This window comes from Chrysemys picta, chromosome 24, assembly GCF_011386835.1.
Source record: "Chrysemys picta bellii isolate R12L10 chromosome 24, ASM1138683v2, whole genome shotgun sequence".
Taxonomy (NCBI): Eukaryota; Metazoa; Chordata; order Testudines; family Emydidae; genus Chrysemys; species Chrysemys picta.
In genome coordinates, this window is record NC_088814.1 from 12,838,396 (window position 1) to 12,855,060 (window position 16,665).

The 16,665-nt window shown below is 53.6% G+C and overlaps 1 protein-coding gene across 2 annotated transcripts; it reads left to right on the forward strand.

The window, feature by feature from the left end:
* Positions 1-4,210: 4,210 nt before the first annotated feature.
* On the forward strand, positions 4,211-15,955 carry LOC101941363 (E3 ubiquitin-protein ligase TRIM15-like). Of its 2 annotated transcripts, none has more exons than XM_065577751.1 (7): positions 4,211-4,342; positions 5,077-5,145; positions 5,685-5,897; positions 6,497-6,519; positions 7,979-8,094; positions 8,369-8,401; positions 12,218-15,955. In XM_065577751.1, exons 1-7 carry the CDS (start codon positions 4,280-4,282, stop codon positions 12,274-12,276), a joined length of 576 nt encoding a protein of 191 aa, XP_065433823.1. In that variant the 5' UTR covers positions 4,211-4,279; the 3' UTR covers positions 12,277-15,955. The 2 variants fall into 2 exon arrangements, with proteins under 2 accessions (XP_065433823.1, XP_065433824.1); XM_065577752.1 differs by having other exon boundaries at positions 7,982-8,094.
* Positions 15,956-16,665: the final 710 nt, after the last annotated feature.

Sequence of the window (16,665 nt, forward strand, 5' to 3'; positions counted from 1 at the left end):
CTTGTGAGACCAGGGTTCAGTGCCCAGCTGTACTACACTCTTCCCGTGGGACCTTGGGCATCTCTGGTTCTCTGCTCCCAGGGGCTCCTAGCCTTGCCCTGCTGAACAGAAGTAACCAGCTGCCAGTGTCCTCCCTGTGACAGAGCCACATCCTTCTCCCTCGGTGGTGTGACAGCAGTCCTCTGTAGCTGGAGAGCTTCCACGGCCTTGGAGGTCTTCATATGAATACTCTCAAGGAATTCCTTGTGGGCATGGATGCTCCTCAGCCTAGCCACCTCTTGTAGCTCTCCCAGCTGTTCTCTGTGCTAATCAAGGACAGTCTACTCTGTGCTGCAGACAGCTATAATAATAATATCCCATCTCATAGAGCAGGAAGGGACCTTGAAAGGTCATTAAGTCCAGCCCCCTGCCTTCACTAGCAGGACCAAGTACTGATTTTGCCCCAGATCCCCAAGTGGCCCCCTCAAGGATTGAACTCATAACCCTGGGTTTAGCAGGCCAATGCTCAAACCACTGAGCTATCCCTCCCCCCCCCAGCTAATAAACCCCAATGCTTTTACCACATTGGCTGAGGCTAGGTCTACACTACCCGCCTGAATCGGCGGGTAGAAATCGACCTCTCGGGGATCAATTTATCGCGTCCCATCGGGACGCGACAATCGATCCCCGAATCGACGCTCTTACTCCACCAGCGGAGGTGGGAGTAAGCGCCGTCGACAGGAAGCCGCAGAGGTCGATTTTGCCACCGTCCTCACAGCGGGGTAAGTCGGCTGCGATACGTCGAATTCAGCTACGCTATTCACGTAGCTGAATTTGCGTATCTTAAATCGACTCCCCCCCTGTAGTGTAGATGTAGCCTGAGAGTCACTCACATGCTGAAGGTGGGGTGCGTTGCTCCCTTTGGGTGTACAAGGCAGGGAGCTCACGGTGCCAAGCAGGGGTGCTGCTGGCGGCTCCAGGGTTTGGCTGAAGGAGGCGGTGAAGCCAAGGGGGCCGGGGCTTGCCCTGATGACAAAGTCAGACCCTAAGGGAGCCTGGCACACGGAAGGGGTCCTCCCAGGGATTGGTCCAGAGCAGGAAGGTGTGGGTGCGGGAAAGGGCTGCTTCATGGGCCCGGTGAAGCCGTTCTGAGCAGTTCCCACCCCCTTTGCTACCTGACTCGCTGGGTTCTGCCCCCGGAGCAGGTCCTGGCTGGAGCGAGAGCATGGGGCTAATCATGGTGTTAATGCGGCTCCCTCCTGCAGCATCACTGCCACAGGGGAGCAGGTTCCCGGGGCTGCGAGAGCCGAGGGCCCTGGGCCCATTTGTGCAGAGGCACTTTCCTGCCCGGCCCCAGCGCTTTCCCCGAGCTCCCTCAACCCCCTGCATCCTGTAACCACTGCTCGGGCTCTGTTCCATGTTCCCCCAGCACCAGCCGCTCCCCTCGGCTCCGGCCCCGGACACCAGCCGGCCTGTAATGACACAAACAGCTCCCGCTCCCAATTCCTGACTTTGGGTGACTTGGGGTGCACTGAGCATGTTCACCCGACCTGAGCATGCCCAGTAACCTTCACAACCAAATGTAAAATTTTACCTGAATATCGGGACAATGTACATCAAGCAGATGTACGCTGCCAGGGGTAATCCCTGCTTGCTAAGGTGGGGAAGTGACCTGGGCAGCAGCTTAGCAGTGCTTAGCCTGAATCAGCGTGTGCAGAGGCAGGTGCCTCCTTTCCTTGGCTCTGCCATGAGCAAGGTGGACCGGTCTGCACCCACTCTGCTGGGGAGAAGGATTAAGCCTCTGACACTTACCTCAGGGACCTGCCGGCCGCTTCCTGGGAGCCACGCCAAGTAAGCACTGCCGGGACCCACCCCTGCATTCCCTACTCCCGCCTTCAGTTGAGGAGGTGAGCAGCGGGAAGGGCGGGGCCGGCCAGGGGAAATGGGGCATGCATGGCATCGCCAGAGGCACACTGGTCCGGCTGGCCCTGTGCTACCAGCATGCCCCTTCCTGTTGGGGGTGGGCCCATGCTGCGCCACACAGTTCCCCTGCCCAGTGCCCCCTGTATCCATTATGCCTTGCACCCCCTGAACCCACTATGCCCAGAGCTCCCCCACAACAAATGCACAGTGTTGTGCACACCACTACCCCTACCCAGCGCCCACCCACCCACAGCCCCACCACACCTGCCCAGCACCCCACACAGAACCCCCCACTCGCTATTTTCCCAATACACACAGATTTCCTCTCCCTTCCTGTGCCTTTCCCCACAGCCCCACCACCACAACTACACAATGCCCCACACAGACCCCCCCCACCCAGTGCCCTGACACACACAGATCTCCCCCACTTCCCAGTACCCCCCCAACAGGCCCCCACTGCCTAGCACCCCAAAACACACAAATCTCCCCCACTGCCCAGCGCCCTCCACACCCTCACAGCCCAGCACCCCCCCCACACCTCCCAGACACTCACCATCAGACCCTGCCCCCTTCCCTGGCTGCACTCACCAGCCCTGCTGGGAGGTCTCCGGCTCCTCAGGTGAGAGCAGCAAGGGAAGTCTCCAGACTCTCCACGTGCTGCGCCCGCCACAAGCGCGAGCTCCGTGGCGGGTGGCTCCCATTGGCCGGGAAAGGCGGGGCGGGGCTTGCAGGCACCGGCAGCACACAGAGTCCCCCCTGAGCCAGAGGGACCTGCCAGGGGGCGAGGTGAGTCCCAGCGGTGCTTACCTGGAGCGGCTCCCGGGAAGCATCTGGCAGGCAGGTCCCTCTGGCTCCTAGGGTCGCAGGTTGGGTCGAGGGGGGAGGGCGGGGGCGGGGGACTCTTTGCCCGCTGCCCGCGCCTGCAAGCCCCGCCCCTGCAGCACGCGGCGGAGACCTCCTCTGGGCATTGCACTGCAGGCTCCTGCTGGCGGGCGGGCGCCGGGAGCTGCGCTGCCCCAGAAAGAAGAGGCGAGCGGCGCCAGCAGCAGCTTGCGGTCCTTCTCCACCAGACGGTCCAGATATCGGGACAAAGTGCGTCCCGACCGATGTAAGGTCGGGACGCGGGACAAGTCCCCTAAAATCGGGACTGTCCCAATAATATCGGGACGGCTGGTCACCCTAGGGTGAAACCCTCATTTTCCCTCTCTCTTTTCTTTTCTATTAACCTTTAATAATGTAACTTCTTGTGTTTAGGCTCCTTGAGTAGTTATCACTATTAGTCCATAAATAACTTTCCTCTTGTGTTTGTATCTTCCACATTTATTCTGCAGCAACGCTTCTTTTACCTAAGCTACAGATCCCTGTAGCGCCCCAAAATACTCTGGGGTTTGCTCATCAAGTGGGTTACTACCAATACAATTGTGATGTAAGCGTGGGGATAGGGACATGCTAAATCTGGGACAAATAAGGGTGTCAGCTTGAAAGTGCTGTTCGACTCATTCCATTGGGCACACAAGCAGTACATTGATAGAATTACACAACCACACCCCCTCCAGAAGAGTAACCCTAATAAATGAGCATACCCCAAAGTATTGTGCAAAGCTGGTCACAAATTCTTGAACAAACACAGGCAGCATGTGACCCTAATCACATGTTAATTGTTGAGTAGTTGCTGCGGAGTAGGGAAACTGAGGCACGGACCTGAGCAAGCTTTCTTTTTCAGACCAAGCTCCTTTAGCAAGGAGTCTCTCTCTCTCTCTCATAGAATATTTGTTAACCTTCTGTTAAGAATCTTGCTTAGAACCCCTGTAGAACTGTGCAATAAGGAGTTAAGAGTTGTGTTCATGTGTATAATGCAAATCATAAAAGCAAATCGCGAGTGTTTTCGACCACAACCCCCCCCCCATCCCTCCTGATTCGCAAGCCCTGGACCAGTGGCAGGTGCATGGGCAGCCAAGTCATTGGAAATAGGCAAGGAGGAAGCCAGTGAAAAAAATGAAAGGGGCCACTCTGGTCTCACCTTGGGCTCAGGGGCAGGGCTGTACCCCAAACCTAACCTCCCTTTTCACGTATTCACACCCAAAGTGAAACAGCGCGCCTCAACCATCCAATGGACCCATTTGTCACATTAGCCAGGAGGAAGCAGATCGTGACTGTTTTTGACCAAAAACCCCATCCCTCCTGATTTGCAACCCGGCCCGAGACCCCCAAGCTCCCCCCCGCCGCCCCGCGGAGCCTGGGCTCCGGGCTCCTCTCTCGGGAGCTCGAGTCCCCGAGCGTCACAAACCCCCCTGCGCGGGCCCTACCCGCCGCTCGGCCAATCCGGGGCGGCCCCGCCCCCCGCCCCGCCCGCAGCCCTTTGTCCAGCCGAGGAGCCATGGCCGGGGCCGGGGGCCCAGCGCGGCGGCTGCTCCGGCCCCGCCGGCAGCGGGGTGGCGAGGTGGGCGGGGCCGCGCGGCCGGGACACGGGCCGGGGGGGCCCGTGGGGGGTCCGGGCTGGGCGCGGCGGGGAGCCGGGGGTCGGAGCGGGTCCCGGGGACACACCTGCTCCGCGCGCCCCGCAGCCGGGGAAGCACCGGGGTGTCGGGGCCAGGGGACGAGCCGGACTATCCCCGATGCCGGGGTAGAGACCCAGGGAGCGTCCACACCGGGAGCACGGGGCGCGGACCCGGCTGGTGAATGGCTCTTAGCCAGGATAGTCCGTGATGTGTTGGTCTGTAGATGTGGGGGAGGTTTAAGCTTGGCCTTGGGGGTGTGCCAGTGTGTGTGCAGGGGTCGGAGCATTGGGGGGGTGGTTTGGGGGATATTGGGTTTGAGGGGGTCCATGTTCAGATCCAGCACTTTGGGTATGTTGGGGTTGGAGCTGGGGAAGTTGGGGAATGTCTGAAGTTGGTTGTTTGGGATGTGGGTGGGGCTGGGGAATGTTTGGGGCTCAGGTTTGGGCTGCAGCCCTGTCACTTCACCAGGGTGTCCTGTGTCTTCCTTGGAAAACCTGGTTCTGCTCTCACTGCCCCCCTGAGATCTTCCTCACTGAGGCTGAACTGTATCTGCCAAGCAAGTTTGAGTCCCAGGGGCTCTGCACAGGCATGTACAGGGCAGGATTGGGCCCTGAAATCTGGAAGCTGTGAGGCTCTTTCGAGCAGTTTGTAACATCCCTCCCCCCGCTTCTTCCAGGAGGCACCGGGAGAGCATCTGGCCTGTGAGGGAAAAGCCGAGGAGGAGCGGCAAAGTGCAGAGCTGCTGGTAGGTGCCCAGAGCCCCCTGCCCCTCAGGTTTGCCTGGGATCAGAGTGTCCTGAGTGACACCAAACGCAGGGCCCGTCCTGCCAGCCTCAGCCAGGAAACATCCCCACTGGAGCCCAGGGAGAGGGCAGGGTCAGACGTGGGGGCAACATGATGTGTTTAGGGTCCAAGAGGCTGCTGTGCAGGACAGTGTCGGTCTGTGGCCTGGAGAGACCTTGCCCAAGGACTGCTCAGATATTGTAGTGACCAGGGTTCCTCTCTAGTGCCTAGGGGAGATGGGTGGGGAAGGAGAGGAAATGTGGGTGGGCAGATGAAGAGTTTGGCTAAGTGCAATTTGATGAGGTTTTGGGGGGAAAGCCCCCCCCCTCCCCCCGTTAGCCATGTGCAGCTCACCCCACGCTCCTTCCTGCACCCTTCCTGGCCTAACTGAGCTCCCATCACCCGCTGCATCAACCCTGTGTTCTGGTAAATAACTCCCATCTGCTGGGGGCACAGGTCTGATTCTCCCTGTTACCGAGCCGCCCTCTCCCTGGGTTGCAGAAACAGACGGAAGCCGAGAGGCAGAAGATCGTTGCGGAGTGGAAGGAGCTGCGAGGGTTTCTGGAGGAGCAGGAGCAGCTCCTGCTGTCCCAGCTGGAAGAGCTAGCCAGAGCCATCGTCAGGAGACGGGATGAGGGCGTCTCCAGACCATCCGGGGAGATTTCCCTGCTTGGAGAGGAGGGGCAGCAGCAGCCAGGGAGCCAATCCCCACAGGTCAGACTGGCTTATGGCAGTGCTAATACGCTGCTTCTCAGCCCTAGACCCCAACGCCCCTCACAAGGTGGGTCAGGGACATTATCCCTATTGTACAAAGGGGAAAGTGAGGCACAGGACGGAGCGCAGTCCTGCCCCAGTCACACAGTGAGTCTGTGGCAGAGCCAGGGCTGGGACCTGGGAGTCCTGGGTGCTGTAACCCCAAGACCGTCTCTCCTGCCCTGTAAATGTCTATCTGCGTTTGCACTTTGAGGGTGAAATTCCCAGCCCACCCTCCCCCCCACCAGGCCCAAGGTCCCATGTCATCTCAGGCTAGTGGGTTCAGTGTTGTGAGGGGACTTGGGGGGGCTCTCAGCACTAGGGGGAATATTCTCTTCCTGTCAAGTGCCTGGGGAGAGACTTTCCCCGATGGCGACCTAGCAGGGACTCCTGGGGTTGCTGAGGGCAGATGTCCCAGCAGTGGGGAAGGGAGATGTGAACCCAAGTGTCTGAAATTCCCCAAATACCCGCGGCTCCAGTGGTGACTCCCCTGCAGAGCAGGAGGCCACCCCAGCCTGGGACAGGCCCACTGACTGCCTCTCCTTTCTCCCCCTGTGCAGGGTGCTGGACGCACTGAGAGCAGGTACGTCCTGGGCTCCATGGCACCGTTCGTGTGGAAAGCGATGGTTTAGAATTGGAATTCTCCTGACTGCGGCGCTTCCCCCGCTGTGACCTGCTGGCTGAGTGCCTGAGATCACGTCTTTCCTTAGTGGCTGCCTCAGGAAGGAGAAGAGCCTCTTACTATCTGACAGCTAATGGGGACTGGCAAACATAGGGCCTGTGGGCCGGACCCAGCCTGGCTCATGTGTTTACGTGGCCACATCACGTGTTCACAGTGTGCAGAATCTCAGCTTAGGTTTCTAGCCTTCGCAGTTGCAAAGAAACCTTCCGAAATGCAAAGGGAGGCGATGGTGCCTTCCTGAGGGCCTGTCTACAGCGTTTCAGTGGAGATGCTCCCTATGGTGATGGGAGGGGTCATCCCACTGGTGTAGGTGATCCACCTCCCCACAGGCAGGAGCTAGGTCGATGGAAGACCCTCGTTCGACCTAGCACTGTCTGTCGGGGCACTCATGTTGGCTTATCTATGCTGCTCAGAGGTGTAGATTTTTCACACCCTGAGCAATGTAGTTAAGACAACCTAATATTCTAGTGCAGCCCAGGCCTGAGTCTGTGAAACAGCCTGAAACCCGGTTCAGAGATGTGTGAACTCCCCTGGGAGTCTCATTGGTGTGTAGCTGAAATGATGTCACTTGAATGTCCACTGCTGAGCTCTGTAGCAGGTGGGATGGGGAGGGGACAGGTGTGAAGCCCTTGAGCAGTAGGAATAGGGAGTTGCTCTAGGGAGGGAAGAACAGAGGAGAGGCACAACAGACAAAGATGAGAGAGAGAGGGGCAGGGGGAAGGCAGGGAAACAGGGTAGAAATAGAGAAGTGGCTGTTTTCCCAGTGAGTGAAAAAGTTGTGACAATGAAGTACTTTATAAATAACAGTAATTAAAAGCTTTCTATATAAAGGGCAGATTCCCCCCCCCCTGGATCTTTGTGCCTGGGTGTCCCCAGTTTATGCCCTAGCCTAAGGACAATGATAAGGGATACAGGCCTCTCCACCAATGGGGCTGACACCCCGGAGGTCACTGCTTTAGCTGAAGTTCTCAGGGCTATTGGCATTAAATGGTCCAGGTTCAATCCCCGGAGAAGACCTGGGCTCTGTCTGTGGCCACTGTGAGCACATGAGACACGCCCACTCTCTGGTCTCTGTCTCCTCCCTTTCCACATATCCCAATGCTGGTGCCCCTTGTTACTGGAATAACCCAGAGTGGAGGGTGGCACAGCACCCCAGCGTGTCCCAGGGAGGGCACCAGAACCTGTCTCCATTCAGGGCCCCAAAGGCTCCCCACATCCCATCTCTCTGGGCCCATGGAGAGCACAGGGCTGTGGGCAGGTGACATCTCAGATGATAAAGCTCAGATGCAGGTTTCCCAGAGTTTGGGGGCTTCTGGGATTGGGGATCAGACCCATGTCTCACCCTTCCTGCTTTCCTCAGCAGGGAGGACGGGCCGTTTCAGAAGCCAGAGCTGGGGTTTGCGGAGCTGGAGAAGAGACTCAGCGATTTCTCTCTGAAAAGTGCTATCCTGCAGGAGGTGCTGCTGGGATTCAAAGGTGAATTGGAGTTTGGCAGCAATGTCCCTTCTGGTTAGAGGGCCCCTCGCCCTGGGGAGGAGTCGGGCTATAGTGTGTCGCTGACCCTGGGCTCCAGCTCAGGGAGTTTCCCTTCCCCATGCGAGTAGCCTGTGGGGCTGGCTCTGCCTGAGTTATCAGCCGCGCACTGGGTCACCATCTCATAATGAACAGCAGGTACGTTAGTAACCAATAGGAATATGCCCATGAATGCGAGGGCCTGAATTCTCACCTCTCCCATCCTCTCCTTCCCCAGAGACTCTGCGACTGGAGCTGGAGAACAACACAGGTACGTTTCTGTCTCTCATGGGGGGGATTCAGACCAAGAACCATGTTAGCGGCAGGGGCTTGCTGCCTCCAGCCCGAGATAAACCTGAAAGCGGTGGGACAGCGACTGCCCAGGTCACTCCTGCGGTGAGGTCTGGTGGGGGTCAGAGTGAATCCTGAGCTGACGGGTGCATTTCCCTTTGAGGGAAGGAACAAGAACCTGAGTGGTGTGAAATGGGGAGACGAGGCTGCAACATCCTTACACGGTGCAGCCTGCAGCTTTAATGGGCGTCGCCACAGGGCGGCAGCAGAGTCTCGGGAGTGAGGGATTGGAACCCTTGTCTAGACTGATCCTGAATGTAAAATGGGGCTGCTATACGGTGTGCAGACTGGCTGTGAAGGGAAGAGAGCACTGAGCTGTACAGGGGCTCATTCTGAAGGAGGAGGGGGCTTCGCTAGTGGAGATCAGTGTTTCTCACACTTCACATTGGGGATCCTTTATCTGAGGTAAAGAATTTTTGCCACTTTCTTACATTTACTCTAAAGTAAGAACAGACCAATGGAAGGGTGTTAAGCCTTCGCGGTGTGTGTTTCAAGAGGCCGACAGAGAATCCCTGACCTTGAGGGATAAGCGTGTGCAGGCTCTGGGGGAATGAGATTCTCTTTATTTAGGTCCTAATAAAGCTTTCTGTATTTCCTAGCCCCCATGACCGCCTTTCCTGAGTCCCCTGGGGGCCGTGACCCATCAGTTGAGAAACACTGGGTCAGATTTGATCACTACTGGCTATGAATAGGAAGAGAGCACTGCATTGTATATGGCCCAAGTTTGGATGAGCAGCTGGCTACTATAGCATATGTGGACTGACCCTGGGAACCTGTCTGTGACCTTTACTATAAATACCCCTGATTAAATCTTAGCTGGGAGCCCCTGGGGACCCAGCGGCTGCTCTGTCCCCCCTGGGGCCACTGCTCCGGTGGCCCCCAGACCCCTGCTTGGGCAGGGCCCCGGGCCAGCTGCTGGACTGAAAATGAACCGCTCTAAAATGAAATTTATGCGGTTTGATGCCTTGCCAAAAGCCCAAATACACCTCTACCCCGATATAACGCGACCCCATATAACACGAATTCGGATATAACGCGGTAAAGCAGCGCTCCGGGGGGGCGGGGCTGCGCACTCCGGCGGATCAAAGCAAGTTCGATATAACGCGGTTTCACCTATACCGCGGTAAGATTTTTTTGGTTCCCAAGGACAGCGTTATATCGGGGTAGAGGTGTCATAGTCAAGGGGGAACAAAGAGAAGTTGTTGAGCATTACGTCTGTTTGGGCCAAGAAATCAACACGCACCACGATCAGGAAGGTGAACTATCGCAAAGAAAGCAAGCCTGTTGGCGCGCATTCAGTTCTATCAAGGATGCCCTCCAAGGAAAAATCAACAAGTCATCACACGCCAACCTCTTCAAGTCAACAGTACTGCCGGCAATGTTATACGGCAACGAAACATGGGTGCTTAGGAAGATAGAGGAGCAACAGCTTGTCTGTCACGGAGAGGGTGATGGAAAGAAGAATTCTGGGGATTTCAATCAGCGACCAAGTTCCCAATGACGTGATGAGACAGTAGAGTGGAGTGTAGGATGTTGTTGAAAGCAGGTACAGTAAAATGTGATGGGGTGGGCATATAGCAAGGCTCACTGACAATCGATGGACTGCAGCTGTCGCTGAATGGTACCCACGGGAACTGAAACGACCACTCAGCTGACCTCCAAAGAGATGGGAAGATTTTATCCTGCAAAGGCATGGCCACACCTGGAGAAGGAAGGCCGGGATAAGAGAAGAATGGAAGACTTGTTGTGATCGGCGCAACCTATATGAGGGCTGAAGTCACTGATCAGCTGTAGTCAGTTCCAGCTATCCCGGGTTTTCAGGCCAAAAAGATCCACTTTGTATGAGCTCAAAGGGTGCTTCTCCCCCGTAGTCCCCTAGGTGATGGGTGTCAGAATGGCTGCCTTTGGCTGTGTGACCCAGCGACTGTTGTCTCTGTGCCAAGAGCCAGGAAGGCTTCCTTGGTGTGCAGGCTGCATTCCCCGTCATGAGTGCTAAATGGGCTCTCCTCCCACCCCACTCCGCACTTGGTTTAGCTTGAGGGTTTGGTTTGTTATATGGAGATGGCTTTTCTTTGTCCTCCCAGGAACTACCTGGTTCCATTTCCATTGGGGACACAGGAAAACAGCATCCCTTTGTCTGGGGCAGGCTGAGTTTATGCACTGCTTATAAAAAACATTTTAAAAACCTTTTCAGCACATGCCTATAATTCTTTACATATGACCAGGATGTGTAGCACACGGTACTATTAATGACGGGCATGTTACCTGTTTGCATAGGATACTTGACATGACAATTTTTAGTACGGATAATGACAACAGTGTGTTGCTGACACCCTTTGTCCCCTGAGGAGAGTCACAGTTTGGTGAGTCCTCTGCCAGATGACGGTGAGGGCTCCATGGGCTACACAGGGGAGGGGAGATTTGGGGGATCCCAGCCCCTTAACACAGAATCTCTGCCCAGGCCCCATTGCTTTGAAACCCACCCTCCATTTTCTTTAGTCCACTTTCACTTTCTTTTACATATTTTTTTCACATTCTTATCTCTTGTCCTCTCTCCATCACTCACTTCCCCCCACGGGTGCCCTTCCCTACCCACTGAGCCTGCAGACACTGTTCCCCAGTCCTTACGTTCTCCCCTCACACTCCCTTCCCCAGCACAAATGGGCACTTCGGTGTTTATGTCACAATGTGCTGAGATTTCTGGGGACTCGGAGAATGTCGCTTCCCCCTCTCTGTCTGCAGCAGCCACAGTCTCTCTACCCTGCAGGCTCCTTGGAGCTTTGAGCCAGTCCCTCCTGAGGCCACATGGCCCGATTCTTGTTTCTCACATTCTCCTTTTGCAGAGAAAATAAGAGTCTCTTGCTCCTGAATTATATTCTGTAATTTCCCAGCCATGTTCCACATGCTGGGGAATTTTAATACTCTCTCGCACTGCACCTGACTCACTAGATTTCCTGACATCTGTTACCTCTGCATTGCTGCGTTCATTGACACCTCCCATCCCTTACTGGGCTGAAACCCCTCTAGCTCACGCTCACCGGTCTCTGCTTCTGTAGGACACTCGCATTGTCCGTGTCAGTGAGAACTGGATCCAGGCGGTGTCCCCTCTGGCTGGAGCTCCCTCTTTCTGGGACGTAGAAATGTGTTCTCTGTATTTTAGGATCCCCTCTTTTATCTGGCTGTGTGTGGTCCCAGCAGAGATGTGGATAGTTAAGTCTCCCCGTTAGCTGAGTATCATGCAGCTTTGAGCACCTGGGGAGCTGGCTCTGGGATTTTACTGCTTTAAATAATAGGACATTGTGACAAATCTCCCACAAATTCACCTGCTCTCACTTATTTTCTTCCCCTGAGCGGGGTTTCCAGTTTCCAAATCTAATGTGGAACAAGCTCAGAGCCAAGAGATCCTGGGAGCTGATAGTTTAACTCATTCCCATCTGTGCTAACTCAAAACTTGTGCGTGTAATGAAAAGAGCTTGGGATTCCCTATAAAGACCTTGTGAACTCTGGGTTTAGGGTTGTCCGCAGCATGTGATGCGTCCTCATGAAGGAGGTCAAAGCTTCCCACCCATCCTCACTGACATCTGGCACAGCTTCCTCCCTGACGCCCCTTCCCCCGGAGTGGAGGCAGATTGGTCCTGTCCTCGCTCTCCTCGGGGGAAAGTTTTGGGAGGAGTCAGCTCCTGATTTTTTCCATCTCTCCAGCAGTTATTTTGGTTTGTTTTCCCCCTTTCTCCAGAGCAGGGAACGACTCATGACTGGATTCTCTCTCTGTTGCAGCAGGTGATGGGGCAGTGAGTGAGAACGAGGAGGAGAATCCGCAGCAGGGAGATACTCTGCATGTGGAACCACCCGGGATGTTATCAGAAAGATCTGAAAAGAATATTCACTGGAGTCGTGAGCAGAGAAAAGGTCATGAGAGTCCGTTCTGGCCAGAGAAGCAGCAGGGAAATCAGCCAGGGGATGGTCGGGGAAGTGGCCAGGACCTCCAGGAAACCACAGCCCAGCAGAGAATCCCCCCAGGAGTGAGAAAAAACACCTGCACGGAGTGTGGGAAAACCTTCAGTAGCTGCTCAGCTCTTATTACACATCAGAGTATCCACATGGGCAAGACACCCTATAGATGCTGCGAGTGCGGGAAAAGCTTCAATCGGAACTCGCACCTTAGTAGACATCGGAGACTCCACACAGGACAGAGACCCTTTAAATGCTCCGAGTGCGGGAAAAGTTTCAGTGTGAGCTCAAACCTTATTGCACATCAGACAATCCACACAGGAACCAGACCCTTTACCTGTTCTGAGTGCGGGAAAAGCTTCAATCGGAACTCAAACCTTATTACACATTTTAGAATCCACACGGGCAGTAGACCTTTCACATGTGCTGACTGTGGGAAAAGCTTCACTGACAGCTCAAACCTTACTCAGCATCAGAGAACGCATGTGGGGGAGAGACCCTATAGATGCTCAGAGTGCGGGAAAAGCTTCACTCGGAGCTCTGACCTTATTAGACATGAAACAATCCACACAGGAGACAGACCCTTTAAATGCTCAGCATGTGGGAAAAGTTTCAATCAGAACTCACACCTTATTACGCATCAGAGGATCCACAAGGGAGAGTAATCCCATAAATAGCTTGGCTAGGGCTGGCCGAAGTTTTTTTTTTTTATAATACATTTGCTATTTCCCACATAGTGACCTTTAAAGCTGTTTGCACCATTTGCTTCACTGTGGTCCTTCAGATCCCCCAGGTGAATTGCCCGCTTTTGCTGCTCATCTTTCTTTGGGGTGAAGCCTGTTGTCTGTTCTATCAATTCCTTGATATCCTCTAAGGCATGGGAGTGTGTGCCCCTCCTGACAGGAATGTCTGTCAGTCCCAGATAGGGAGATAGGGATGACCTCAACTAGCTACATTGAGGTAAAAATCTACTTGGACTTTGTCTCTACTAGGGTTTTCCGTGGAGGTAGCTAGCTTGATTTAAATACTAAACTATTTTTGCAGTAAAGACATAGCCCTGCTAAAATGGTTGGGGTTAGCTAGCGCATTTCTCCTTAAGCTGACCCAACCTCCATCACTCTTCCTAGTGCAGACAATCCCAAGCATCACATTTCTATTTACTCCTGTGGGAACTCTGCGCCAAAAAAATAAAAACTCTGCGCCAAAAAAATAAAAATTCTGCACACAATATTTTAAAATTCTGAAAACAAATACTACATAATCATGCCAGTTTCAATTATTTTGGTAATTTATTTCAAAATACTTGTCAGCAAATATGACTGTAACAATACAGACACACACAAAATTTCCCCCAGGAGCAGAGAGTTAAAGAAACCTCTATGACAACCTAGTCCCTGTTTCTCTGCCCCACCCCACCCCCACCCAGAGCCCAGCCGAGTGGTCAGAGCCCAGCCGTGGCCCCCTCAGGCCAGACACCAGCTCCCCCCCCCCCCCTTGAGCCCAGCTGTGACACACACCCCTGGCCAGACACCAGCTCTCCTTCCTCCCCCCCTGACCAGCTGTGGCCCCCCTAGGCCAGACACCAGCCCCCCTCCCATGCAGAGCACAGCCGTGGCCCCCCTAGGCTGGACACCAGCCCCCCTCCCGTGTAGAGCCCAGCCGTGGTCCCCCCAGCCCAGGTACCCATCCCCGCACCACCCAGAGCCCAGCCGTGGTCCCCCCAGCCCAGGCACCCATCCCCCCACCACCCAGAGTCCAGCCATGGTCCTCCCAGCTCAGACACCAGCCCCCTACTGGCCACGGATCCAGAGGGAGAAACCGCCTGTTGCTGGGTCCCAGGCTCGTGTGGAGTTTCCCGCACACCGCCCGCTCTTTCCCTCGGGGCGTGCGGGGAATTGCAGCTGCCAGGAACTCTCTACTCTCTCCCCTGGTCCTCCCCACCCCCGCAGTGTCTTGTGTGTGCAAGCAGGGCTTAGCCGAGTCCAGCGGCCCCTGCTGGCGGCCAGCAGCATCGCAGCCTATTTCTAGGGGGGAAAGGAAATTATGCGTAAAAACCATTAATTTCTGCAAAATTCTGCATTGCGCAGTGGCACAGAATTGCCTCAGGAGTATTCTTGTTCCCCCACTAGCAGGGTGATTGTCAGAGTACTCCCTCACTGCTACGGCTTTAGAATTTATTCTGTCCCTCCACCTCTCAAAGTGTCATGTGACACACTGTTCTCAGCTCTGTGCTTCGGAATCACATACTTGTAAGCACTGGAAATGAAAGTGTCACAGACCTAGAGGGGAGATTTGAGTGGATCCCAAAGCCAGTGTGGTCGGTCTGATCTTAAATCCCCGTTTCCATTGATTGAAAAAGTGACTTTGGGGCTTTTTCCTGCTGAGCAGATGGAAAAACTGCTGTTTTCCCCCATTTCAATTATGCTAAAACTGTTGAAAATAATGAGGTGGTGTTGAGTGAAGCAGGTTTGAATGGATCATAGGAGAACACAGTGGGAGAATTTATCCTCCTGACTTTTGAATCACTACATAGAACCTCCTCTGGAATTCATAGTGTATTACACAGTAATTATCATATTTCTCTGCATTATGGATTTCTCTTTCCTGAATGCAGTTTGGTCACGTAACTGGATATTTTGTTGGACAGAATGTAGATCAGATTTATTAGGGACTTTGAAACAGATGACCATTTGCTAAAATAGTCTTGTGGTTTTTTTCCCCCATCCCTCCACGGTGACAGAGAGGAAATTCTTTCAGTCACCGGGAGAGAATGCTCCAATTTATTGGGCATGCTACCAAGGAACTAGTCGTATATTTTAAATCTCCATACTGAAATGGTGAACAACAGTACACCACAAATGGTGCAACTAGCTGAAGTAATTGGATATGATCACACTGTTGTTCAGTTGGTTGGGTCAATAACGTGTCAGATGATCTGGGGAGAGAATTTCACAGGAAGTGACTTGGAACTAGGCAAAACATTTGGTTCCCAAAACAGTTGTGGCCCAGGCAGGTCCGGATTAAAAAATTTTGGGGGCCCCTCCCCACCTTCCTTAAACTAGATAGAGCATGTGATATACTATATGTAAATATGAGATCCTCTTCATTTATGATGATGATTTCAGAGTTAGAGCTTTCTCAGCAGAAAATACAGAAGCACCACTGAAAGTGAAATGATGGTGTCTTATGCTAACTTATACAGTAGCATTGTGAACTTTGAGAATTAGAACACAAACAGAATTTGAATATAAGAATAAAAGTTAGCCCCACTGAGTGTAAAAAAGCATTACGATGTGCTGTGCTGCATGTTTCATGTACTGGAAGAAAACATGTATGTTTAATATATTTTAACGTGTTTTGTTTGTTTAGGGTTTTTTGTTAACCACAATTCTCCACTTTTACCTAGTCGTTTGTTCACTTTGTTACCCTTTTTTAACAAACCTAATAATTATTTTTATAGAATGCTTCAGACTATCACATGCACCTGGTGTATTAAACTAAATTGGTTTGTTCAATTCTCAAACAATTTTTCAATCATATTTTTATGCCCTGGGTAGAGAAAGCATTGCTGCTGGGCCCGATCCTTCCGACTTTACTCTTTGAAATCAGTGGGATTAGTTGTGTGTGCAAGGACTGTGCGAACCAGACCAACTCTTATTTTGCAACAGATTTAACAGGGTTTGTTTTGTTTTTTGCTTTTTAAGTGTAATCAGTTAGCTGGGCATTGTGCCAAAACTCGGGGGGGGGGGGAGGTGTGTGTGTGTGTGGGTGTGTGGGTGTGTGACTTTTTCCTCTCTCCACACACACACACACCTCTGAGAATCCAGGATTGAGCACCAGTCAGTTTAGGGACACTCAAAGCATGGGGTTGCATCCCTGACCATCTTGGCTAATGGCCATTGATGGACCGATCCTCCATGAACTTATCTAGTTCTTTTTTGAATGCACTTAGGGCTAGTCTACGCTACCACACTACATCGGCGCAGCTGCATTGCTGCAGCGTGTCTGGTGAAGACGTGCTATGCCAACAGGAGAACGCTCTCCCGTCAGCATAAGTAGTCCACCTCAATCAGAGGCGGAAACTGTAGCGGCGTGAGAGTGTCTCCCGCCAACATAGATCGGTGTAGACACTGCTTCAAGTTGATGTAATTTACGTCGCTCAGGGGGTGGCTTTTTCACAACCCTGAACGTAATTTACATAGACTTAATCAGAGAGGGCAGTGCAGAATGGGG